The sequence below is a fragment of the Martes martes genome (genome assembly GCF_963455335.1).
Source record: "Martes martes genome assembly, chromosome: 7".
NCBI lineage: Eukaryota > Metazoa > Chordata > Mammalia > Carnivora > Mustelidae > Martes > Martes martes.
In genome coordinates, this window is record NC_137894.1 from 45127155 (window position 1) to 45152018 (window position 24864).

Genomic DNA, 24864 nt, shown 5'->3' on the forward strand with positions numbered 1-24864 from the left:
CCTCTCTGCCTACTTGTGATCTCTCTCTGTCAAATAAATAAATAAAATTTTTAAAAAATGCATGCCCATAATTAAGATTAAGTTCTAGTATTTTCCCCAGCAAGAAAGGGGACACCAATGTATCAAGGACATAAGAAGACTCCAGGCTCAATCAAAGGGCAACAGGTTGAAAACTTCTCCAACTTCATTCTGACAAGTTCACTCCAGACCCCAAACGGCCGCCACAGCCACTGTGTCTGTGCTCTTCAGCCTTGGGGCCAGGCCGCAGCTCTGCAAATGCCGAAGCAGGAGGCCCAGGAGCTGACTGGTAAGGACAAGGGAGCTGGAGGCCACTCTTACACTGGCCCAGCACAGAAACTGGATGAGAGGGAGCAGGTCTCAGCTGCCAGATGCCTCAAGATGAGGAAGAAGGCAGCAGGCTCAGGTCCAAGCTTAGCAGTCAGTCTGGGCTGGGAGGAAAAAAACTTTGGGGAGAAATTACCTGTCTCGATGTGAGCTTGATCAGGGACCCTTCATAGCCCTGCAGAGAGAGGGTCATCACAGAAAAGGTCAGAAGCCTTCCTTGTGCCTATCCCAGCCCCCCTCCTCCCGCACCCAGCTGCACCATTCTCACACTCCCCCGCACCCCCCACCCCTACCACGTCCACCACTCTGACCTCCACCACTGGCACGCGCCCTCTGCCCTTGTGTTCCCCATCACATGGTCTAGCACGCGGGGTGGGCATCATGAGGCAGCATTCATCATTTCACGCATAAATTCCCGCTTGCTCTGCTAACTTATAATCTGGAAGGACAGACCCTACCTTGTAAAGTTTTCTCAAAACTTCAACTGAAAAGTCTACACTGAATCGCAAATACTCCTTATATGGTTAAATCTACTGAGATTCTCTCTCGTTTCCGCTTTACAGATGAGAAAAGAGAGGCTCAGAAAGGGCTAAGCCACTGGTGAAGAGAGACACAGGAATGAGCTGAACCAGGACAGAGAGCCAGGTCTGCAATCACAGTTTCTGATACGCTGTCCTCTGTCTTTTCTGCTGCCCTGTCCAGGTCAGACTCATTCCTGATGTTCCTCCTCTGCCTACGGGCGGCTGGGTCCAGACTCACCTTGAACGGCCGGAAGAGCAGGTAGAGTTCTCTGGGTTTAATGTCCACAGGGAGGCCACTGACAAATAGTGTCCGGACCTGGGGGACAGAGACCACAGTAGACTGGGTGTAATGGCTCTTCCTTCAGGAAGGAACTGGAATCCTTCCAGAGGCAAAGGAGGAATCCCGTGTACCCTGGGTTTCCTTTGGAGGCCAAGGCAAAGGAACACTCGGGAGTTTCACAGCATTTCACTTCTCAAAGCCCTTCCTGTGCACTTTGCTTTCTCTGTGTTCGTTCCACAGGTGGTCCAACGAGCACCTGCTGACAGCCTCTGTGCACAGACTGAACGGCGCTGGAGGAGAGAGCCCTGTGTGATAAGCACACAGATCAAGGACCCCAGAGACTTCCAGAAAGCTATGGTGTCTATACCCCCGAAATTATACAAGTCACAATGTATATAGTTTTCAGAGGGTACCAATGGGCCCCTGGTTGAGAGGCTCTGCCCGGACCAGAGAAGACGCAAGGAGGTAAACGGATCCTAAGTCTTAGGCCACCCTTCACCCTGGAAGGATTTCAACAGAGGGCCCAGCACGTTCACACCCATCTCCTAGTGCTTCCTACGCTAGACGGAGGCTCTTCAATGGCAGGGACTATGCTGTATTCCAGCCTCTATGCCCCGTTCTTAGCATGTGGCTGTATTAAATGTTTACTGAATAAGGAACCTGGCTAAGGAGTCAGAGAGGGAACAGTTACACGGGGTTTTGGAGAATGAGTAGGATCCTACCAGCTTCAACTGAGGCAGATGGCGCTGTTAGAGCCTTGCCCTCACCATGGTGACAAGTTCGTGGTAATGCCAGGTCAAGACACCAGGGGTCCGTCCTGTGACTCAGACCAGCCCTGACCCCTGAGCTGTGGGTGAGGTCCCTGAGAGGCTGGCAGACACTCTACCTCACCACTGGCACCGGATGCTCAAGGAGGAAGGCCAGATTAGCCAATAATTAGAATAGGGAGGGAGGATTTTCCATTTTTTAGGTCCATTAAAAATACATATAAAAACCGTGGTTGAGGCATGAAAAAACCCAAATGAATAGAGCTCCCCTATACACTTGACTCCTGATTTCAAGCTGCATCTCGTACCATCAAGCCACACATAGGTCTTCTCGACTCATCCCTGCTGGTGTTAAGAGAAAGCTCACGGGCCTCAGTCACCCCCACCCTCCATGTGGCCATCCCTGAGGCATTCAGATGCCCTACAAGGGGCCAAATCCCCTTCTCCAGAGGCACCAAAGAATTTCCTCCATGCTCCAGTGATGGCCTCCTGAACCCAGGCAACAGCCCTTCCAATGGCTTGAACCAGGAAGCTGAGCAGCCAGGCAAAGTTACACCCAATGCAGGCAGGCACACAGACAGACAGGACACACACACCCCCCCAGCGAATACACAGATCTCAACAGAGCCAGGAATGGCAAAGGAAACCAGCACTGACAGCTGCTGGTAACCAGGGTCACCAGCCCTGCCCACACCAAGAATGACTCCCAGCCCACTGCTGATCAAGAATGGGTTGAGGACAAGCTGCTTCTCTCATCACACAGGTGTTTGCCAAGAAGCACACCAGGCAGAATTCCTTGCCATTCAGGATGCATCTTCCCCCTCTGGTCATGCCTCTCCCTCCCCAGACATGTCTCTGCTTCTAGGCCCGGGTCGAAGGTTCTGCACATTTCCCTGTGGACACAGTTCTCAGGTATGGCCCAATTTCCAGAGGAACCTGAGAAGAACTGGACAGCCCAAGCTCCAGGTAGAGTAAACCCAGCTCCTGGACTCTAGAGAACGACGGTCGTCTACACGCCTTCGCCCTCTGATGGAAGGGCCTTTAATTTACATGTAAGCCCTCAAACAGAAGTGCTAGGCTCAGGTCACGCAGCTTGTTCTTAAAAGGCAGCAGACCTGGGCACCCAGCCCACCCCCCAAAGATGGACTGACAGAGTACAAGCCCAGCCAGGGCCGTGCTTGATGGACCTGGCTCAGTCCTACTCCCTGCTCCCTGGGGTGTGGTTTTGGTCAAAGACAAGGAGCCAGAGCCTCCCCACAGAAACCTCTGCCTCAGTTCTCCCCAGGGGCCACCCATTTCACCCAGGCTAATTTTAAACCCTTCCTCAAATGGCTCCTTTCTGGCCAGACCTCCCTAGAGGCCCCCTTAAATAGCAAGTTCTCAGCATAAAATTTCCTGCTTGGGCTGGGGGTGGGGTTGAGGGTGAGTATGGGGGAGCTTTCCCTCATTCCCAGCTCAGAGCTTTGTTTCCAGCCTTCCCTCTGGGCCAGATGACCCTTTTCCTTTGTTTCCACCTTGTAGGTCCTGAAGTGTCCAAAATACTACCATCTGGCTACCACCCCGTCTCTGGCCATCTCCCAGGACACAAGCTGAGGTCAGGCGGTTACAGATTAGATGTTGGGTCCCCAGCCGCCAGGTCGCAGATAGCCTACTCTGTATACTCACTTGACCCTAGCGTCACCGGCAGATGATGTGCCCTCTGCCTATCCCCTTGTGCAGACAGGGAAACTGAGGCCCAGAAAGGGCTCATACAGCTGAGCTCACAACGGAGCCAAGTTAGGTAAGACCCAGGCACCCTGACTTAGCCATCTATGCCACCAGCAGTCCATCCTGCTGTGGGGGTAGGGGGAGCGGCTTTGAGGTGGCCTCATTAGCCCCACGGGTGGGTGAAGTTCCATCAGTTCAGTAGGCGGTCCCTTCCCCGGGCACTTGTTTAGGATGCTGGAGTGATGGGGGAAGAACAAGAAGGAACCAGAGATGGAAGGAAGCGTCAGCCTAGCCTGCTGCTCAGCTACTGTGGAGAGGACAGGAAGTTGCAGAGACCACCCCCCTCCTGCTTCCAGCTCTGTCCAGTCCTGACCCCCCCCCCAACAAGTGCCGCCACAGGCCTGTCTCAAGGCAGCTGCTTGTGCTGCCCCTCAGCGCACCCCTTCCTCATTCCCTAACTGAAGGGGACTCATCTTTCAGGTCCCTCTGTCTCCTCACTCCCCTTTCCTTCCTCTGAAGTCTTATGGGGCCAGGATGCCCTGCCTTCTATTGTTCCCACAATCTAAACTTCTAAACTTACCCCCTCCACCTGCACTCTATAAAACCCCCAGAGATAGGAGCCAAGTCTCAAAACCTTCCCATCCCTCACGGGGCCTAGAGTCAGGCCTCCGCATTTGAACTACCCACTCCTCCCACCCCGTCTCTGTGCCCCTCAGTCCATCCAGATGAAAGACTCCCAGCCAGGGGCAGGTGTGGCCCGGCAGGGCACAGTGACACCACACAGGGGGAAAGCGCAGGCTCTCGTCGGTAACACCAGAGTTTGCCTCCCAGCTTTACGCCTGGCTTGGGGAAGGGTATCATCTCTCCAGAGCTCAGCTCCTCCGTCTGTACAATGCAGATACAATCCACCTCCAGGATGAAGAACTCACTCTCCTCTATGCCCAGCAGGTAGGAGAGGCTCCGTGAAATGCTGGTTCACTTAGGGCTCCTGTAATCACAGCACTGACTTGCACAAAAACCTCCCCTATCAGGTGCCATGAGCCATGTATTTATAAAGTTGCCTAGTGAGTCTGGATTGGGTCCAAGTCAGTCTGGAGCTGGGAATGCAGGTGAGTGAACCTTAAGTAGTCACTGGATTCTTTAATGTTCCTCTTCCCTAGGGAGGGAATGGCCAAGGTGGGAGGCACCATGGAGAGCAGCTAGTTCAGCACTCTCACTCTGCAGATGAGGGAACCAAGGCTCAGGATAGGAAGGTGACACAGCAAGCTGATGGCACAGTCAGGTCCTTTAGGGGACGGCAGGGACAGAGACATACAGTGACTTCCCCAAGGCCTTGCCTACTAGTTCTGTGTCCCAGGCTTGCACTGGAGACTCCTCCTTCTCTGCGCCCACTGGTGCCAGCCTCGTGGCAATAGGGTGCGACACTCAGGAAAGAGGTTTGGTATAGACAAGGGTTCGGGCACCAACTGCAGGTTGATGCCAAGCTAGATAGATTAACCAAAGCACCCACGTCCTGCCTACTCTATGTGTTCAGTATAGGAATTCAACACAAAAACACTTTGAAGTATTTGAAGAAAACAGAAGGGGTGGTTCACACAAGCCCGGGCTGCTAGAAAGCACCAACCTTGTAGCCTGGGCCCTTCTCCTTCCATATACTCACCCTTCCTCCAGAAGTATCCAGAGAACACAAGGGATTATCTCCCCCATCCTGAAATGTCTAAGGCAACAGCAGACCTTCTAAGATGGTCATCTTTATGGCAAGCGCCGGTGGATGGTGCTGGACCACAGCCACAACCTCAGTGCAGGTGGAAGATAAGTAAGGAGAGTATCATGGGAGAAATGGACAAAGTATGGAGAATCTTTAGAAGTCAGTGAAAGAAGAAACATGTTGAGGAACAGCTCTTCTGGTGGAACTTGCTAGAACTACCATGTCGACATGGACAAGGAACTTTGGCCAGAGAGGTGTGCCCACTAAAGACACTGCAGACATGGCTATGCCGCCTTCATGATGGTCAGGAGCAGACCTGGTCTTGCTGGAGGTCCCAGCCAGCCCCAAGCCTGCCTGGAGAAACCAAATGGCCTTTGGCACAACGTGTCCCCCCCCCCCACCCAGCAGGCTCTGGGGGCTCCTGAGGCTGCTCTTCCTTTAGACAAGTCCTGCTGCCTGTCCTTCCCCCAAGATGCTGAAAGCAAAGGGTCGAGGAGGTCTAGTCTCATTCAAGTCCATGCCCCAGGCTATCACTGGAGGTCAGACTTCCTGAGGTTGTCCAGCTCCTCGCTAGGGCCCCTCCAGGGCTGGGGGGAAGAGCCGTCACCTCCTCCACAGGAGGCCCTTGCGCTCACTCTGGGGAGGACAGAGAAGGGCAGTCTGCGAGCGGCCTCCCGCCCCCCAGCATTATCCTTGAGACCCCTGTGGAGGGAACGACCCCCAGAAAGAGCCTCGGCCCAATTTCTAACCCCAATATGATGGGCTCCCTGGAGTGCCTGGCTATTCCTTCAGGCCTCATACTGGAGGTCTCTCTCCCTCTGCGGCCCTCTCCAGACGGAGGAAGATGACCTTCTGAAGAGAAGTAGGAAGCAGGGACTCTGGTCACCTCATTCATATCCGTGTGCATCTGATGTTCCTCCTCCATTTGCTTACACATGTTCAGAAAAAAGTGACATCAAACAAGCTTCAGGAGCAAGGGGATAGTGACGCACAAGGTATTAGCCTTAGAATAAATCCAGACCTCTGCGGGAAAGGCTTCTAGGCAGGACTCATCCTCTCTGTAGGAGTCCAGGTGGACATCCTCTTGGTCCTAGAAACTCCCCCAGGCAGAAACCTGTCACTCAGTGCCGCCAACCCAGGCCAGCTCTCTCGACAGCAGCTGCTCAGAGGTCTCCCTCCTCTCTGAGGCACGCATAGGAACCCGCTCACACGGAGGCTGTAGAGGAATTAAGAGAAGGCGGCTGTCGGGGGACAAGGAGGGAGTCGGTGTTGTCTACAGAGGAAAACAGCTGAGTGAAGCTTCTACGGAGGGTGGTGGTCACTGAAGGACCCCTCCACACACACACAAAGAGGACCCCACACGCAGGCTGGGGCCTGGTCACGCTGCCCTAGCCACAGTGCGCCCTTCTCTGCAATGACAGGGACGCTAAGGACCCTGTAGCCCCAACCTGCCCCGACCTTTTCAACACGAGACTCCTTTCACACCAAGCATTAAACAGTCAACTTCGCAGCTAAGGGCGCAGCAGGGTACTGTGGCTGAGAGGACAGGCTCCCTAAGTTCCAGCTTTTATTATGAGGCAGAAAGGGAACGGGGCACCTGGGTGGCTCAGTCAGTCGAATGTCTGCCTTCGGCTCAGGTCATGATCCCGGGGTCCTGGGATTGAGCCCCACATTGGGCTCCCTGCTCAGTAGGAAGCCTGCTTCTCCCTCTCTCACTCTCCCTGTTTGTGCTCCCTCTCTCTGTCTCTATCTCAAATAAATTTTAAAAATCTTTAAAAAACAACAGAAAAAGGATAAACACCACTTTCAAAAAACAATGAAATGATCATGGATATGAAACCCTCTTATCCTTTAACTCTGAAGGAGAGCCACAGCCGCCTTCTAAACCCCAACCTTGTCATCTCCAAGACAGTCCTGCCGGGACTTCGAGGACCAACCACCCAGAGGATAGACCTTTCTCCACAAAGGCTGTTGAGGCAGGAAAACATCAGGACCACCCCGACCTCTTCCCCATCCCACCCCCAGATAAACCCCTCGGGTCCACTGGGAACACTCTGCCCTAGAAGACAGACTTGTGCCTTCTAGGCAAATCCCTGCCTCACAGGCCTGGGACTTGGGAAGGACACACCCATGGAAACGTGACTCTGGGCAATAGATACATCCACCAAAGAGATAAAAATGACATTTGAAAATGGATTCTTTGCAGCAGTCCTGTAGCATCTCTGGAAGCTGGAATTCAATCTGGAAAGGAGTGATTACTTCAACTGTCCATTCCATCGAACTACTGAAGTGACGGGCTCCTTCTGAATCCCCACCTACTCGCAGCTTCGTGTGAGCTCTGGTGTCATCTGGATGGAAAACACCACTTAGGGAAGGGAGTCGGGGGAGGAGGGAAGTCCAAAAAGGGAAAAACAAGCCTCTCATAAGCCCCTCCCACATCCTTCCCTGACTCCCAGGCCTCTGAAGCAACTGAAATGCAGAATATTTGAGCTGGAAGAAACCTTATTTTTAGATGAGGAAACCAAGGCCCGCAGGTCCAGTGAGTTGCTCATGGTCTATGTCCACGAGCTCTATGTCCCCAGGTGCCCGTGAGTCAATACTTCGCAGACCTCAGTCTCACACACCAACTTCCTCAGCCCCCAGTCAGGTTGGCCTTGGGCACCCTGAAAACAAGTGGCCTTTAGCTCTGAGCTAAGAAGGCAGAAACAGCTCCTTGCAGAAGGCTGACTGGGGGTGGGGGGTGGGGGGGTGTCTACTGGATGATCCCAAGGTTAGTCCTTAACAAAATTAATTATAGGAAAGTCAAAGGAAGACAGACTGCCGATTCCCACCAGCTGAGTGGGAACAGCCTTGCGCCCTGCTGACTTGCAGGCAGGCACCAGAACAGGGCCACAGACATGCCTCAGACAGGGCAGCTGGGCACGTGTGGCCCCAGACACCCAAGTCCAAATGGAAGCCCAGGCCACCCCATCAGCCACCCCCCCCCACCAGCCACACCCTGGGAGTTTATGAAATGCAACTGGTGTTACATCCAGCTTACGGCTTTCCTGATATGAAGATACTAAAGGTCCCTCTCACTCTTCCCCTGCCCACTCTCTCTGTCAAATAAATAAAATCTTAAAAAAAAAAAAAAAAGACCCTAAAGGTTCTTTCTTTTTCTAAAGATATTGATATTTGAAAGAGAGAGAGGACACAAGCAAGCAGGGGGGACAGAGAGGGATAAGCAGACTCTGCATGAGCACGGAGCCTGATGTGTGGCTCGATCTCAAGACCCTGAGACCATGACCTGAGCTGAAAGCAAGAGTTGATCACTTAAGGGACTGAGCCACCCCAGCATCCCCTAAAGGTCCTTTCTAAGCTTGCATCAGCCATCATCATTCTTCCTCCAGGAGGAAGAAATGCTGTTGAGAATGAGGACACCAGAGGACTCAGGCTCAGCCTCCTGCTCAGCAGGCACCTGCTGCTCAGATATGGAAACAAAAGAAAAAGAGCCTCAAACCAACGGTCAGGGAGCCTGGGTAAGGAGCCCCAGCCTGGCCAACGGCCCAGCAGATGGCTTTGCAGCCTTCCTCTGCTGCTTCAACTGTAAAGAGGAAGGATGTACTGGCCTTGGGGTCCTTCACACTCCAACTTGTGAGATACCAAGGACGCAGGAGAAGGTGACTGAGTCCCCGGATAAGGCTTGGGCCTTGTCCTCCAGCCACTCAGAGCTTAAGTGACTCCCTTCTGCCCGTAAAAAGGCCAAGAAAGTGGTGAAAAAGGGGACAAAGACTGAGAGAGTGACAGAGCAGAAGTCAGCAGCCAGACCCTAGGGGTCTGGATGGGGTCTCTGCTGGGGTGGTGTTGAGTTGACAAAAATAAACCCCAGGGCAGTCCCCCACACGTAACTCCCTCCCAGAGATCTCTGTGGCCAGGGTTTCTTCTTTGGGGTGTGCATGTAGAGGGCGGGGTGGGGGAAGGGAGCCGCCTAGGTCCCAGGCCGAGGCTTGGCACCAGCAGGTCGCTCTTACCCTTCCCGGGGGAAAGAAGTCCCTCTGAGTGGGGCCACTTGACGAGAGGTGGATGGAATGTGGTGACACGGCCCGCAGATGCAGGACTTATAAGGGCTGAACAAGGACACAGGGAAAAAGAGCAAGCAGATACAGCCAGACAGTGGATGGGAATTGAGACACAGGCTCCCAGAAAACCAGTGCTTCCCATGCTCCCTCCAAAGAGTTCTGGGCCTCTCAGCTCCCGGGCTAGGACACCTTCAATGCCATGAGTCCAACCTGGTGTAAAGGACCAGGCTTCAGATGTGTTCTATAGCATTTTGCCTGCCCCTGCTAATTACAGCCCCAAATCACAGGGTTTGGCTCTCAGACCCGACCTGGGCCCGTACTTTGTGGTTCCCAGGTCTTTCATACCTACCATCTGGCATAGGAACTGGACAGTCCCTGGGTGGAACAAGCAGAACAGTCTGGCCATTTCACAGATGAAGAACCAGCTCAGGGATTAGCTGCTGGGCCAGCCAGGGGCAGAGCTGGAAGTAAAACCCAAGTCATCTGGGAAGTTGAGGCACTTGCCCTACAACCTGCCATGTGTCCTAGAGTCCAGACTGTGTATGTATGGGCTCAGGGGAACCAAGCTGGGGTTGTAAGAAGTTGTCTAAAGGGTGGGGCAGGGCCAGGTACCAATAGAGTCTTAAATAATAAGGCTTCTGACCTCGGGCTACAAGCCACTTCTAGCCCCAGGAACAGAAGGCACAACATCTCAGGGACAGACCTGGTCACAAAGCCTGTTGTGAGTACAGCCTACACCTCATTTATAGGAAAGCAGACCAAACCACATGAACTGTGCGGCACCAGGGGACTGTTTTCCATTTGGTTCTAGACACTGCCAGGGGCCAAGGCTTTCTGAGGCAACTCAAGTGGCAGGGTCACAGGGTCCCCAGCACAGGATCGTGAGGGCAGGCTTCCTTCCCTCCTGTGCCACCGACCTCCCCCGTCCCTCCTGAGGCTGTGTGGTCAGCCAACACAGACCTATTGCTCGTTCCTGTCCCTGGCAAGAGTCGCAGTTGTCACCACTGCCACACACCAAAGTGTATTCCCGGGAGAATCTTATATCTCTCCCCCAGCTCCAAAACCAGTACCTCCAACCCTTAAACCCTTAAACCACTTGATGTTATTTCACTGTGGACACAGAGTATCAAGCCTACCACACCTGCCCACTACCTGAAGGAAGCAGATGAAGCCTGGTAAGAGGGGGTTTCGTAACACAACGCTTCTGTTGGGAGGGATCTCTGTTTGGGAATGGAAGCTGCTTCAAGGGTCTGCATTCTGGACTGCAGCTCCCAGGTCACACACATCCCCAGCAGTGCCTGGATAGAGTCACCACCACACATTAAGAATGAGGGCCAGTCTGGGCAGAAGTTCTTCCAAGTCTTCATTTCAACTAATGTTCTCAAAAAAGGGTCTAGGTCCTATTCCAGTCACCTCTCCTGACACACCCTCCACCAGTAAAAGCCCAAGACCCATTTGGGAAGGGAGAGGGTGGCTAACCACAAAAGAGAGCTAGGTACTCCAGACACTCATCCCACAGCCTCGTCTAGGTCAGGCCCTACCCTTTCTTCTCCGGAGTCCCAGGCCTGTTCCGAACTATACAGGCAGCCTTGATGACTTGTGACAGCCAAGAGCCTCTGCTCAGTGGGCCATAAACGACGAAAGGCCACGGCAGATAGGCCTAGACAGACCCGCCCATACCCACAGCCCCTGCAATCCTCCAGAGGCCCCCAGCACAGACGAATCCACCAGCGGACTCTTCAGGAAGGTCTGATTCTTCTGTCAGCCATGGCACATCTCAGAGGTATCCACATTTTTTCCATCTGAGGATACAATAGGGGAAGCAGCAGAAAGAGGGAGGCCATGCTGTCCCTGGGCAGGGAATGGATGGGGTTCCAGCACACAGAGCCTTGTGGGGTATCTATAGTTCCCAACCTCACAGCAACACGGTTTCTGAAGTATAGGGATGGGCTCTGCCCCCCTGCCTCATGGCTTTGCCAGAGGTGTGAGGATGCCTCTGAGGCAGCCATGGTCAGGGGACAGCGGAGAAACGAACAAGTTACCAGATGTCACTGCCACCCAAAACCAACAGCTCAGCCGAGTCTGAGGGCCACCGACCAGGAGCCCAGCCCTCAGGGCAGGTAGGATGGACTCCTCTTGCTCTCAGGACTGTCTGGAGGCCCAACAGGATAAGTGAGTGGAGAGCACGAGAGCAAAAAGCAAGGCATCCCACACTTCATGTCTTGACTTCACTTTGAGTACTCCTCAGTACCCTCTCTGGAGATGGGGATGAGAAGAAATCAGAAGGTCCAAATGCTGAATGGGATCGAGAAGCTGGTTCTTATTGGGATAAGCTAGACAGGCTGCCCATGTGCAGGAAAAGAAGAGATAAGGCGCCCCAATGGAATGATGCCCACCACCCCCTCCACAAAATGACAGGCAGTCACTTTAGAGTGGGTACCATTTCTTCAGTTAAGGTGCCCAAAGCAGCAGGGTACCAAGGTGGGCTGGGGACAGGGGTAGGGGTGGGAATGAAAGCAGTAAGCCCCAGGACAGGCAACAAGGGGGTGTACTACCTGCGGAGGCTGAATAATAAAACGGGCTTGGTCTGCTTTTATCATCCTGTGATAGCAATTCTCAACGATGCCTGTGATAAAAGGCTCTTCCTCCAAGGGCTGCCAGCTCCCATCACCCAGTCCTCAGATGCCCCAGCCCAACGGGAACTAGCCTGCAGCAACATCACCCAAAGCTCGGGCCTCAAAAACTTTAGTTGCAGGACTTTACTCCCCACACCCCCAACCCTCACCAAAAACCCTAATGTAAAACGGAACAGCAGGTATAACGTGTGGTTAAGGGCAAACTCTGGGTTCAAATCCCAAATTATCTACTTACTAGCTACATGATAGTTTCAAAAGATGTTTATTTAATTGAGAGAACGCACGCACGCATACACACACACAAGCTGGGGGCGGGGGGCAGGGAGCAGAGGGAGAAGGAGAGAATCCCAAGCTGACTCCATGCCAAGCACGGAGGCCAACATGGCACTTGATCTCATGACCCTGAGATCATGACCTGAGCTGGACACCCAGCCAACTGAGCCACCTAGGGCCCCTACATGAAAGTTATTTAAACTTTTGGTCTCAGATTCCTCATTCATAACGTGGTGATGACAATAAAGTAAGCAATTCACAGTGCTGTTGTGAAAGTTCAAGGAGGTAAAATGGTCAGGTACTTAGAATAACGCCTGGCATGAATGCTGGGCATGCTCACTAATATCAGGACAGCCTCTCTATTAGGCTATTTGAGCAAAGAGGTCACATCCACAACAACCCCAGCCTATAGAATCTGCCTGAGCCTACCTGCCGGGGCTCTCTCTCCAGGTAAATGCCCAGAACAGAGGCCTGCCTTCCCTCAAACAAACGAACAAATAATAAAAAGCTTACAGATAGAGCACCAAGATGTCCTGGATTTTGTCAAAAGTTTTTGATGGCAGAGAAAAAGGGAAGTGGCCGAGTCACATGCTGGACCCCAGAATTCCTTCACCTTCATCTAGAGTGCTAACCCTGGCCCATCCTGCCAGGAACATGGCTGGCTCCTCAGAGACCTCTAGAGGACACACGACAGACCCAGGGGTGCCAGGCCTGCAAGCAGCCACACTGGCCGGGATCCACTGGATGCAACAGACCAGCAAAGATGCCGTGGGAGGACAGCGAGAGGCCAAGACCCTCAGGTCAAGCTGTAGCTTCTTTGGCTGCCTTTCTACAGTTTACCATTAGGCTGGCAAAAAAACTTCTTTAACTCCTAGAAACCTGAACTCCTTCCACCCCAAGATTCCAAATACTACGCTCCCTTCAGCTCTGCCGCCCCCCACGCAGTGAATAATTACTGTAACTTAGTTTCATCATGTATTATGAAAGTCTCCTTCTTCAAAATAGAATGCTTTCAAACCACACGTACCTCTCCCCAGAAACACTGTAACTCTCTAGCCAGCCCTAAAGAATCAGTAAGGCATGCTTGGGTCTGGGGTTCCAAAGCATCAGAGGCAAGCCTGCCCTGTGCTACAGTCTCACCATACTTTCTGGAGCTCCCAGCACCAGCCATGACCCACATGGGTTAAGGCATAGCCCCTAAACCGAAAGGGACACTTATCTCTTCCCCTGCAGACCTTCTTAATCCATCGCCGTCCCCCTTAGCTTTCAAATGGTACCATAGCTTCTAACACATCTCCTTTCCAAGTGGCAGAAAAATGCCCATTTCCCCCCAGCCCTGCATGATCTTGGACTTTTCATAATGTGGCCCCCAGGACGCCCGCAGCCTAGCAAACTCCAGGTACTCCTGCGGTTCCACAATCTACAATCCACCTATCCCTCTGACATCTGCTATGCGCTCTTCTTGGAACGCTTTCTGACCAGCACAGGCTTCCCAACCTCCTAACCTGGCCACATCTCAGGAAGGGCTTATCTCTACCTTCTCAGGGGCACCACCGCATCACTTGCTGGTATCCCCTTATTTTACCTACTGTTGCATTTAACCTCCCATCCCCACCTCCTCCTTACCTTCTAGTCTGTGACCTTGAATCTGTAATCCTGCTCCCTGGACCAGTAAAGAAACCTAATGCCTGTGATAGGGATAAAGCCCCCAGCCATAAGGTGGTCAAGCAGGGGAAGGCAAGGCTACACAAAGGAGCAGCCCTACTGATACCCCCTTCTGGAACCATGACAACACAACCCTTTCTCCAGCCACCTAACACCTTTAGGAATTGAGGTCTTCTGGTGGGCAAGAAGGATTCCTTGGTTTTCCAGGCTTGCTTTACCTAATCTCTGAGAGCCAGCCTGGCTCAGCCATGAGAGTAAACTACCCCAGCTAAGAGATTCCCCAGATGGTGGCTCCTGGGGGATGCAGAAATGACTGCCTAGGGGGCAGCTAAGCTAAAGGGAAGGAATTCAGTTCCAGCTCAAACCACCAATTCAACAAGGAACCTCAGCGGAAGAGCTCTCGGCCCAGGAGTCTAATGAGGAGAGGGGGCTCATCCTTGCACTTACCTGACCAGAGCAGACACCGGAATCCAGGAGATTCCCAGAACTTTAATTTCAGAACTCTGTTACACACAGGCCTGTGCCCCTCCATCAGCACCAGGTGCACTGATTCCCTTAACCACTACGGTGCTGTCACCCACCTCTGCCCCCAAGGAGGAGTCACAGGGATTCCACTTCTTGAAGATTCTGCCTTCTCTCTCAGAAGAAGCACTTAGAAAAAAGTGACCAATAGTTCACATGCTTTCTCTAAGAATTTAGCTTGGCCACAAGGTTCACCCTTCCTACTTCAAAGGGGTAGGTCTGAGGGTCGGCCCAGCCTCTTGGGTGAACTCCCTGCTGAAGTCAACCATCTAGCACTAGTGGCCTTCTGGGTCTTTGCCCAGCTTCACAGGAGGCCAAGCAGAGATCCCATACACACCAGCAACCCTGTCACCCTCCCCTCAACTCTCAGGGGAGATTCTGAACAACCAGGTACAGTTAGGATGGGGTTAAGGCTCCCACCAGTGCCATGGGCCTGTCAGCATGTCAAGGTCCGAGGAGGACAAGGCCTTCAGGAGCCAACCCCCATCCCTTGCACTGGAGCCCACACAACCCCAGCGGACAAATGTCAGGCCCTCCTTTGTCATCCTTCTGTGTGAAGTTATATATTCCCCACCCCTTCCCCCAAAAAAGTGAGATCTAGACCTAGATTCTCAAGATGCCATGCCATTGGTGGACTCGGACTAGCAGCAACCCTCTGAATTACTAAGAGTGGGTGCCGGTGGTGTGACCCTCCCACCATCCCTCCCACAGTGAGGAGCCCAGCCCAGCAGTGGGCCACCGCCGCCATTCTGCACCAAACCTACAGCACGGCCCGCCAGCACCACGCCACTGCACTGTAGAGAGGCAGCAGCACCAGCCCCCATCAGGGGCTCTGCGGTTTCTACCCCCAGACCAAGGGGAAAGGAGCTCAGGGTGGATAACTGGCCCTTGGTTTCCTGGGCAAGGGCTTTCCAGGGCGCGGCAGGAAGGGTCTCTCAGCCCTGGAGTGACACAGCTTGCCAGAGGCCCTTGGAGACAGCTGCAAAGCCTGCCCCTTCCACACCACTTTTTGTCTCAGCCGGCCCAGATCCTGGTCTCCATTCGCTGCCCTAGCTCTCAGGCTTATATCCACCACCTCACACCCCCCACCCCCACAAACACCCTCCCCGATTTGGCCATCCCATTAACCACCCAGCTATTGCTGATTCCACGAAGCTGCCTCACACGCCCTCCTCTTAGCACATGTCTGGTGGTCAAGATAATGTCGCCTCTCCTTGCAGAATCCCACCCAGGCCAGCTCTGGGGTCCTGGATTGCCTGCCGGGTCAAAACCGAAGGGAGGAGAACCGGGAAAGTAGTATCTTCAGGCATCTCTTTCTCAACTCTCACTAACCACCCGCCGACCTCTTTGCCAAAGCCCAAGTTCTGGGACTGCAAGGAAAGCCCGTCCACCCCCTGTGACAACAGCTCAGTTGTACTGAACCAAAGCGCGGGGCGGTCGGCCCGGGCCTCCAAGGTCACGGGGAGGGGTCAGGGTGGAAAGTGTAAGGGAGTGAGGGTGCCGCCCGCCCGCGGTGCTAATCCCGTTTAGTTCCTTCCAGCCGAGGCGGGAGTCCCGGCCATACCGTAGGAGTGCCTCGGAAGACTGTAGCGGGCCGGCCCGAGAGTGGAGAACGAGGGACGCGCGGGCAGCGGGCGTGGGGCAGGCACCGCGCCGCTCGCCCACCACGGGACGCACGGACGGCGGCCGGCGCGCGGCCCGCCCCGAGCCCGGGAGGGCGGGGAGACAATGCCCGCCCGGCGGGGCAGTCCAGGCCGCGCGCCCCCGCCCGCCGGACACGGGCTGCTCCTCCCTGACCGAAGGGCAGCGGCGGGAAGGCGCCCGGAGCGCTTGCCAGACCGGCCCCGCGCGGCGCGGGAGGCCCAGCGCTCCCTCTCCCCCGCCCACCTCCGCGTGCACTTCACCCCGACAAGTCCCGGGGCTGCAGACCCACCTCCTCCTCCAGAGTGCCGCCGGAGCCCGTGCCGGTGCCCGTGCCGGTGCCGGTGCTGGTGCTGTGCTCGCCGTCCGGCTTCAGGTTGCTCATGGTGCGGGGGGTGAGGTGGGGGTGGCGAGGGGAAGGGAACGCGGAGGGCGAGCGCGGCGCCCGGCCCCGGCGAGGAGGTGGGAAGGGGCGCGGTGAGCGGTGCGCTCCGGGAGTGCGGGGTGGGGTGGCGGTGGGGGGCGCGCGGGGCGGTGAGAGGGGCAGCCGCTGCGTCGGGCTGGGGTCACATCAAGTTTGGCGGGTGCGGGAGGTGGGGAGGGGGTGCGGCGGAGGAGGCACTCGGAACCGGAGCCGAGCCCGAGCGGCCGCCGCCTCCGCCTTTTCACTGCGACCGGCGAGTGCGCCCGCGGCGGCGGCGGCGGCGGCGGGGGGCGGGCGCCGGGGGAGGGGGCGGGCGCCGGGCGGTGGCGGGGGGCGGGGGCCGGAACCGGCCTCAGCTGGGGCCCGGCCAGCCCCCTCCCCCGCCCTCCTCGCGGTCTCCGGGGGAACGCGCAGCCAATCCCCGCCGCCCACTGAGGGCTCGCCCCGGCCGGGGCTGCAGCGCGCCAACCTCCGGCAGGGCTTTTCCCCTCTCCCTCGTCGTCTCTCTCCCTCTTTCCTTTCCCCTTACCCTACTGCACGACAAGTTTTTAAACTTTGATGAACTCGCCCAGTGAACTTTCTTAAAGGGTCCGCGCGCTCCGTCCTGTCCCAGCCCGCGGGAGGTGGAGCTGCGTGCCAGGCACCCGCGCTCGCTTGTCCCCAGCCATCCGTGGCCCGCCGGCCCCACGCGAGCGGCGCCCGAAGCGAGGCTCCTGGGTCGTCGGCTTCGGAGGAAAAGCTCCCCTCGTACCCTGATTGGGGGTTACAGAGTGTCCCGCGCACTCATTTCACCCCCAAATCCAGCCTTTCAGTCCCCGGCCATGCTCCTGCCTTCCCCGAGCGCAGGACTGTTGGGGGTCGGGTTCTGAGAGTGATGGCCATCGGGAGCCCGACACCTGGGGTTTGGCCCTGACTGGCCGCTGTTTTGCTGCGTGACCTTGAGGAAATCACTTCCCCTCTCTGGCTTCAGGCTTCCAGCCGAGAGGGTGGTACTTAGATCTCAAACTCCCTTCCCGCTCCTAGTCACTGAATAAGGACTCTGGGCGGGGAGACAAGTCTTTGGGACCCAAATGGTTATTAGCCCCGGGAGGGGATACCTCGAATGACCAAGATTCCATTCAGTGCCTCCTTCCCCCCAACCCCCACCTCCGCCTTGGGGTCCTCGCCTCCCTCAGCTTAAATACCGCCCCCCCCCCACACACACCTTTTCCCCTCCTCCTATTCAGAGCTCGAGGGCGGGGGGAGGGGAGAGCAGCCCTGCGTTTTGGGCGGGGCGGTGGTGACCCACTCCGCGGGACTCGAGCGCGCGGTGCGCGGGTCTATTTGCCTCCGGTTTGAGAACCCGCGCGGACTTGGCCAGCCCCTGCCGCCACCTTGTAAAACTCCGTGCCCCGCTCAGGTCGCGCTTGAGATGGCAGCGGCCCCGAGCCGACCCGGGCGGAGGTCCTCGAGGACTGGGCCCTCCCAGTCACTACCCCCCGCCTGGAAGTTCCAGCCGCACCCCAGGGGATCCCGGCCAGAGGTTCCGTGTGGAATTGAGAAGACACTGCCGAGAGGTTAGGGGAATCCTGTGTGAGCCCCGCGAGGATCAGGGGTCTCTGGGTGCGATTCTGACTTTCCCCGCCAAACCAGGTCGTGGCACCTGGGTTTGAGATTGGAAGTGAGGCACAGTGTTGGTGGAGCGGGAGAAGCTGGGTTCGCAGTGTTGAACCAGTTTGGACCAGTTGGGACCGCGACCTTGGCTAAATGACTCAACCTATCTGAGCCTCAATATGCCGACCTCTAAATAGGGCTGGCACCACCATATGGGAGTGTCAAGTGTGGAAGTATAGAGTGTCCCTGTGACTTAGTCTCCCCAACAAATTATGATCTGCTTCCTAACCTGCCCTTTCACAGATAAGTAAATTGAGGTCTAGAGATAGGTAATATCTTTCCCAGCGACATATTCTTTCAGTAAACTGCTGAACACCCACTGTGTGCTGGGGACCCACTGTGTGCTGATGTCAAGACCAGGAGCACCCTGGTCCCCCCCCCCCCCGCCAACACTTGGCTCAGGCCCGGTTATGAGGGGAACTGCCTCTATAGGAATCAGGCACTCCTGTTAGTGATAGGTGCTTCACTTAACCCAGAGTTTTCTAGGTTCTTCCAGCTTCTGGCACCTCCAAATGGAGCCAACCTGGTGAACCTACAGATACCCTGGCCATCCTTCAGACGCCTCAGTCCACTATGGCTGTATTCCCACTCCTAAACCCTCTTCCCTAGAATAGATCTTCTCATTAGACATGCCTCCAACTTTGGCCCAGCAATATTCTTCCTCAATCCAAATCCTTCCCTCAAGATTCTTTTTCAGCCCCACTTTTTCCAGGAAGAGGACCCCGGGCCAGTTTTCTAAATTCAGGTATCCTATAGAAGTGAGTTTGAATTTTTCAAAGAGAAGGGGATTCTTATCTTGTCCTTAGGTCTTCATTTTATAGATGAGGAAGATGAGGCCCAAAGAGGTGACAAATGGGGGTGCCTGCCTGGCTCAGTTGGTGTAACATGTGACTCTTGATCTCTGGGTCCTAAGTTTGAGCCCCATGTTGGGTGTAGAGATTACTTAAAAACACAAAAACAGAACAGGGTCCACTATTGACCCTCATCACTATTATTCTGTGACATGTAGCTGATGATTTTTTAAATAATTTTTATTACTTTTCTTTTTTCTAAATCTTTTTTTTTAAGATTTTATTTATTTATTTGTCAGAGAGAGTGAGCACTGGCAGGCAGAGGCGGAGGGAGAAGCAGGCTCCCTGCTGAGCAAGGAGCCGGATGGCGGACTCGATCCCAGGATGCTGGGATCATGATCTGAGCCGAAGGCAGCCACTTAACCAACTGAACCACCCAGGCATCCCAAGTTTTATTACTTTTCTGATGATAAGAGCAATACACGCTTACTGTTGAATAGTTGAAAGCTACATAATAGTTTAGAGAACAATTTGAAATCTGGAGAACAACATTTTTAATATTTCCCTCTGGTTTTTTTGTCCGTGCCTATTTTAAAAAACAAAACTGCTGAACAATTTAAATACTCCTTTTCCTCTGAAATTTATCACAAACACTTCTTTTAAGTTCTTTAATTTTTTTTTTTTTTTTAAAGTAGGCTCCGGGTGCCTGGGTGGCTCAGTGGGTTAAATGTCTGACTTTGGCTCAGGTGTGATTTCAGTGTCCTGGGATCCAGCCCTGCAGAGCATCTGGCTCCCTGCTCAGTAGGGAGTCTGCTTCCTCCTCTCCCTTGCCCCTCCCCCTGCTCATGCTCCCTCTCTCTCTCTCTCTCAAATAAGTAAAATCTTAAATAAATAAATAAAGTAGGCTCCACACCCAATATGGGGCTCAAACTCATGACCCTGGGGTCAAGAGTGGCATGTTCTACCAAATGAGCCAGCCAGGCACCCCTCTTTGGTCATAATTTTGAATGATTGCTTAACCCCTATTGGATGTGCCAGAATTTAACTCATTTCTTGTTAGACATTTACATGATTTCCAGTTTTTTTCTTTTTTGCTTTCTTTTTTTTTAAAGATTTTTATTTATTTATTTGTCAGAGAGAGATTTAGAGTACAAAGTAGGGAGAGAGGCAAGCAGAGCAGGCAGAGGGAGGAGCAGGCTCCCCGATGAGCAAGGAGCCTGATGCTGGACTGGATTGCAGGACCCTAGGATCATGACCTGAGCCAAACTGAGCCAGCCACCCAGGTGTCCCTTTCTTTTCACTTTCATAAGAAACGCCTTATATTCAGATTCTTAATGCCTCTGAAAGCTTCATGTGTGACCAGACCTTAAGCACTTTAGGGGCAACAACTTATTCCCCTATATGTCGGTTGTCCTGGGAATGGGAGAATCTCTGACCCCAAGGGGATTTGGAGATCATATAAATGCAAAGCTCCCACCCAACCTGGCGTGAGTATCCATCAGTGCCCAGTTGGAGTTGGGGTTGAGGCAGGTGGGGCCAAAGAGAGGAGTTCAGGGTGTAGCAGTCCGGCAGACTGCCCGGAGGTTGGGAACTAATATCTTTGTCTTACCCAACTGTGACCTAGTAGTCCATCATCTAATAGCCTTTTCAGTGCCCTTCACCTCTCCCAGTGCTCGGCTCCACATCATCTCCGAAATTCTTACATTTCTGTTCCCTTTGCCTGGAACTACCCCTCTTTCCCAGTTCCCTGATCTTTCTGATTGTTCTCAGAGTGCCTCCTCTGTGTCCTCTTGAGCCTGGGAATTCGTTGTCTTCCAGTCTTACCTACCAGATGGGAAAATTTCTGACTCTGAGCAGTGCTCACAAGCCCTGCTAAGTGCTAAGTGAATAATGAATAGACTTACCCTCGATTTCTGCAGCCCCCTTGCCTCTAGCAGGTAGCTTGATGAGAGATAGGCATTTGCAGTAGTAGGTATCCATAAATCTTTATTGAAATGGTACTGGGCCATTCCTGGGGCCTCTAGGTTATCTGGTGCCTGCCCCTTTCTCTCTGGTTTACTGTACATACATTATAATTTGAAAGTTCATTCCTAGGGTAAGGGAAAGAGCCAGATGTCCTTACTCTTGAGAAACACTGCCTGGGACCTGGCATCCTGAGGATAGGCCAGGCTACTTCCAAGTAGGCCCCCCATTCTAACTCCACCTCCCCTACTTTCGGGAAAGCCTGTGTGATAAGAAGGCAGGTAGAGAGGGTGACCTTGAGGCACAAAGGCTAGGATGTATCGGAGGTGTTTTTCTTGGCATTTATAAATTTAAGCTCCACTTGGGTACAAGAGGTCTTAGGAAGAGAAGGAGGCAGGATGCTGGCACTTAACAAAATGCCTCCTTCTACTCCGGGCAGTGAATATGTCTTCTCATCCAATTCTCCCATTGTTCCTGCTATCCCTAGTTATAGATTAGAAAACTGGGGCTCAGAAGTATTAAGGGGAACTCACCTAGCTACCGGTGGATGACACAGGTGGCGGGAAAAGCACCAAGCAGCCCTGTGATGCGATTTTGATCTGGTGACCTTGGACAAATTACCAGCTGAGTATCAATCAATTCATCAGTAAAATGGGGATACTAAGACATAACTTCAGGGATGTGTTATGTAAGACAAATAACCTCATGGGAAGCTCTTGGGGTTGTGATTATTGCCTGTGGTCCTGCTGCTAGTTTGAAGGTCAAGGTCAGAATGGTGCAGGTCAAGATCAGAGACTGGGCCATTTCAGCCCCAAGTTTCTGAGCTCTGTCTTTTTTTTTTTTTTAAGATTTTATTTATTTATTTGACAGACAGAGATCACAAGCAGGCAGAGAGGCAGGCAGAGAGAGAGGAGGAAGCAGGCTTCCCACTGAGCAGAGAGCCCGATGCGGGGCTCGATCCCAGGACCCTGGGATCATGACCTGAGCCAAAGGCAGAGGCTTAACCCACTGAGCCACCCAGGTGCCCCTGGCAGATCTTTTCTTACAGAGTCCTCAAATTTTATTCCCCAGGAGGTCTGCTTCAAAAAAAAAAAAAAAAGAGTTCTGGCAACAATTAAATGGTACTTGCTAAACTTTTACCAGTTTTGAGTCCTTCCCAGAGAACCAAAGGTCACTGAGAATGCCTCTCTGGGCTACATCCCTGCCTGTTGCTGGCCTCCCAGAAGCTGGGAGAGGACAGAACCTCTGGACCAGATAAACTCTGCAGAATTGCCTCTCCTGCCCAGGAAGCTCACCCCACTGGGCAGTGTCTGAGAAGGACCAAGGAGCTGAAAGTAGGAATGGTTGCACCTGACCAGGGCCCAGTGGGGCAAGTGACAGTTTTGAGGCTCTTCATGGAGTGGAGTAGAGCAGGGCAAGGAAGGAAGATGAGCTGGCATTATCCTCCCACTGAAAGTGGCAGTGAGGCTCCTGTCCCTCCATCTTTGCAATCTTTTTTGCCTTCCCCAAAGCCTGTGTTCATAGAGGAAGGGAGCAACTGCACTCATTCTCTCTAGGGCCTTAGGGAATCAGAAGGCAGGATGGGGAGAGGACAATGCCTCACCCAATGGAAAGCTTTCCCCGAAGCGGGTGTTAAGGCATTGCAGATCATAGAATCTGTGTTAGAAGGGACCCTAGAGGTCATCCAAGCCAGTGAACCTCACACTTCACTGCAGGCCAGAACTGCTTTTGGAAAAAGAGCGATTCCTAGGCCCATCTGAAAACAACTACAGCTAAATCTCTGGGGACATATCTTGGGCATCTCCTTGCACCCTCAAAACTAGAACCTGGGACCTGAATCCAGTCATCTGTATCAAAGACTTAAGTCTCTACCAAAAGCTAATCCAGCCTCTGCCAGAACTTGGGGAGAAACAACTCACACTCCCCACCACAAACTACTCATTGCATTGCTACACCTTCAGCTCTACGTACACTGATGTTGTTATCAGATAATGATTAGTGATCATTAATATCTGTCAAGTACTTGGCCATTGACCCCCTAGCACAGAGGCTAAGCTTCCAAGTTCTAGACTGAGACAGCCCTGGGTACAAATAGGCATCACTTTATATTTATTTTTGTCACTTTGGGCAAAGTGACAAAGGAATCTGAGCTTCAGTTTTCTCATCTGTGAAATGGGGATACTTGGTGTAGAATCACGTAACAGTGCTTGATACCGTGCTTGGCATTACATCCTCTCAATTAAAAAGTTGTTCCTCTGGGGACACCAGGGTGGCTCAGTCTGTTAAGCATCTGCCTTTGGCTAAGGTCATGATCTCAGGATCCTGGGATTGAGCCCCACATCAGGCTCCCTGCTCAGCGGGGAGTCTGCTTCTGCCCCTCCCCCTAATTGAGAGAGAGCAAGAGCAGGGGGAATGGCAGGCAAAGGGAGAAGCAGGCTCCCCACTGAGCAAGGAGCCTGATGTGGAACTTGATCCCAGGATACTGGGATCCTGACCTGCACCAAAGGCAGATGCTTAACTGACTGAGCACCCAGATGTCCCTAAATAAAATCTTAAAAAAAAAAAAAAAGTAATTCCTCCAGGTAAACCCAAATCTCTCTCCCTGTGCGTGTACCCAACTCCTCCATATTTATGGCCCTAGGCTCCATGGCTCCATAAAGCAAACCTATGCTCCCCGTCCTAGGGCAGTCCTTGGTAGACAACAGGCCCCTTTCCTAGCACCTGTCCCCTCGCACCCTGGTTGGTCCCTCTTCTGAGAGGTTTGGCTCTAGAGGTCATGAAATTGTGGGAGGGGGACGGCCGGGACGGCCCAGCAGGCCAGAACTCCAGCATTTCCTTGAGCATGTGGGGAATCAGAGCAGCTTATGTGAAAAGGGCTATAGAGAGCAGCAGTCCCAGGAGAGAAGAGGGTGGCTCCTGCACTCTGCTAGCCTAAGGCCACTAACCTACCAAGCACAAGCCTAGGCGTGATACAGCCCTTGGCTTATCCAGCTCTCAAAGGTCGATGATCTTTCCTTATTTTACAGCTGAAGTACAGAGAGGTTAAGTAACCTATACAGCAGTGCACAGCTGAAACTAACAGGCCTGGGATTTGATCTGAGTTCTCCCTGTAGCCCACACCCAGAACTAGAATGGTAAAAAGGAGTGGAATTTGAATTGAAATCTTAAGTCCAAAATACAGTTTTCCTTAGAAACCATCTAGATAAACATTTGCTTATTTCTTACCTAATGATAACCCTTTGCACTGACAGTATGCTTTTTTTTTTTCCATGAGTATATACACCTTCATGTAGTTTCTGTTTTTGTGGGTGGAGTGCTGATCTTTGCTCATGATGCTCATGACATAAAATTTACAAGGTACAGAAGGATATTGAAAACAGTTTTCAGTTCTTAAAAAAGTTAAACATAGAATTACCAGTTGACCCAACAGTTAACATTCCTAGATATGTACCCAAAAGAAATGACAACGGGTATTCAAACCAAAACCTGTATACAAGTGTTCATAGCAGTGCTATTGCCCATAGCCAAAAGGTGGAAACTACCCAACTGGTGAACAGATAAAATGTGGTCTGTCTGTACAATGTCTGTCTGTACAATGGAATATAAAATCCATGTCGAGGATGGGCATGGATGAACCTCAAAACATGCTAAGTGGAAGCAGCCAGGCACAGAAGGTCACATACTGTATGACTGCAGTCATATGAACTATCCAGAGTGGGCCAGTCCACAGAGACAGCACATTAGTGGTTGCCAGGGGCTAGGAGCTCGGGATGGGGAGGGACTGCTAGTGTAAATGGTGGGTTCTTTGTAGGGCAATGGTTCAACTGTACAGAAATTATACAGTTTATTTTTCTTTGAGATTTTATTTACTTGTTTTTTTTAATTATTTATTTATTTGAGAGAGAGAGAGA

At 53.0% G+C, this 24864-nt stretch overlaps 1 protein-coding gene across 1 annotated transcript in view; it reads right to left on the bottom strand.

Annotated features, from left to right (window-relative positions):
* RBPMS2 (RNA binding protein, mRNA processing factor 2) overlaps positions 1-16668 on the bottom strand; it is a 25666-nt gene extending 8998 nt beyond the window's left edge. The window contains exons 1-3 of the mRNA XM_080809670.1: positions 16416-16668; positions 1105-1182; positions 482-520 (exon numbers count right to left, since the gene is read on the bottom strand). Of these exons, the coding sequence (XP_080665796.1) occupies positions 482-520; positions 1105-1182; positions 16416-16508 (210 nt within the window). The 5' untranslated portion in view covers positions 16509-16668. The remainder of the gene's footprint in view (positions 1-481; positions 521-1104; positions 1183-16415) is intronic.
* Positions 16669-24864: the final 8196 nt, after the last annotated feature.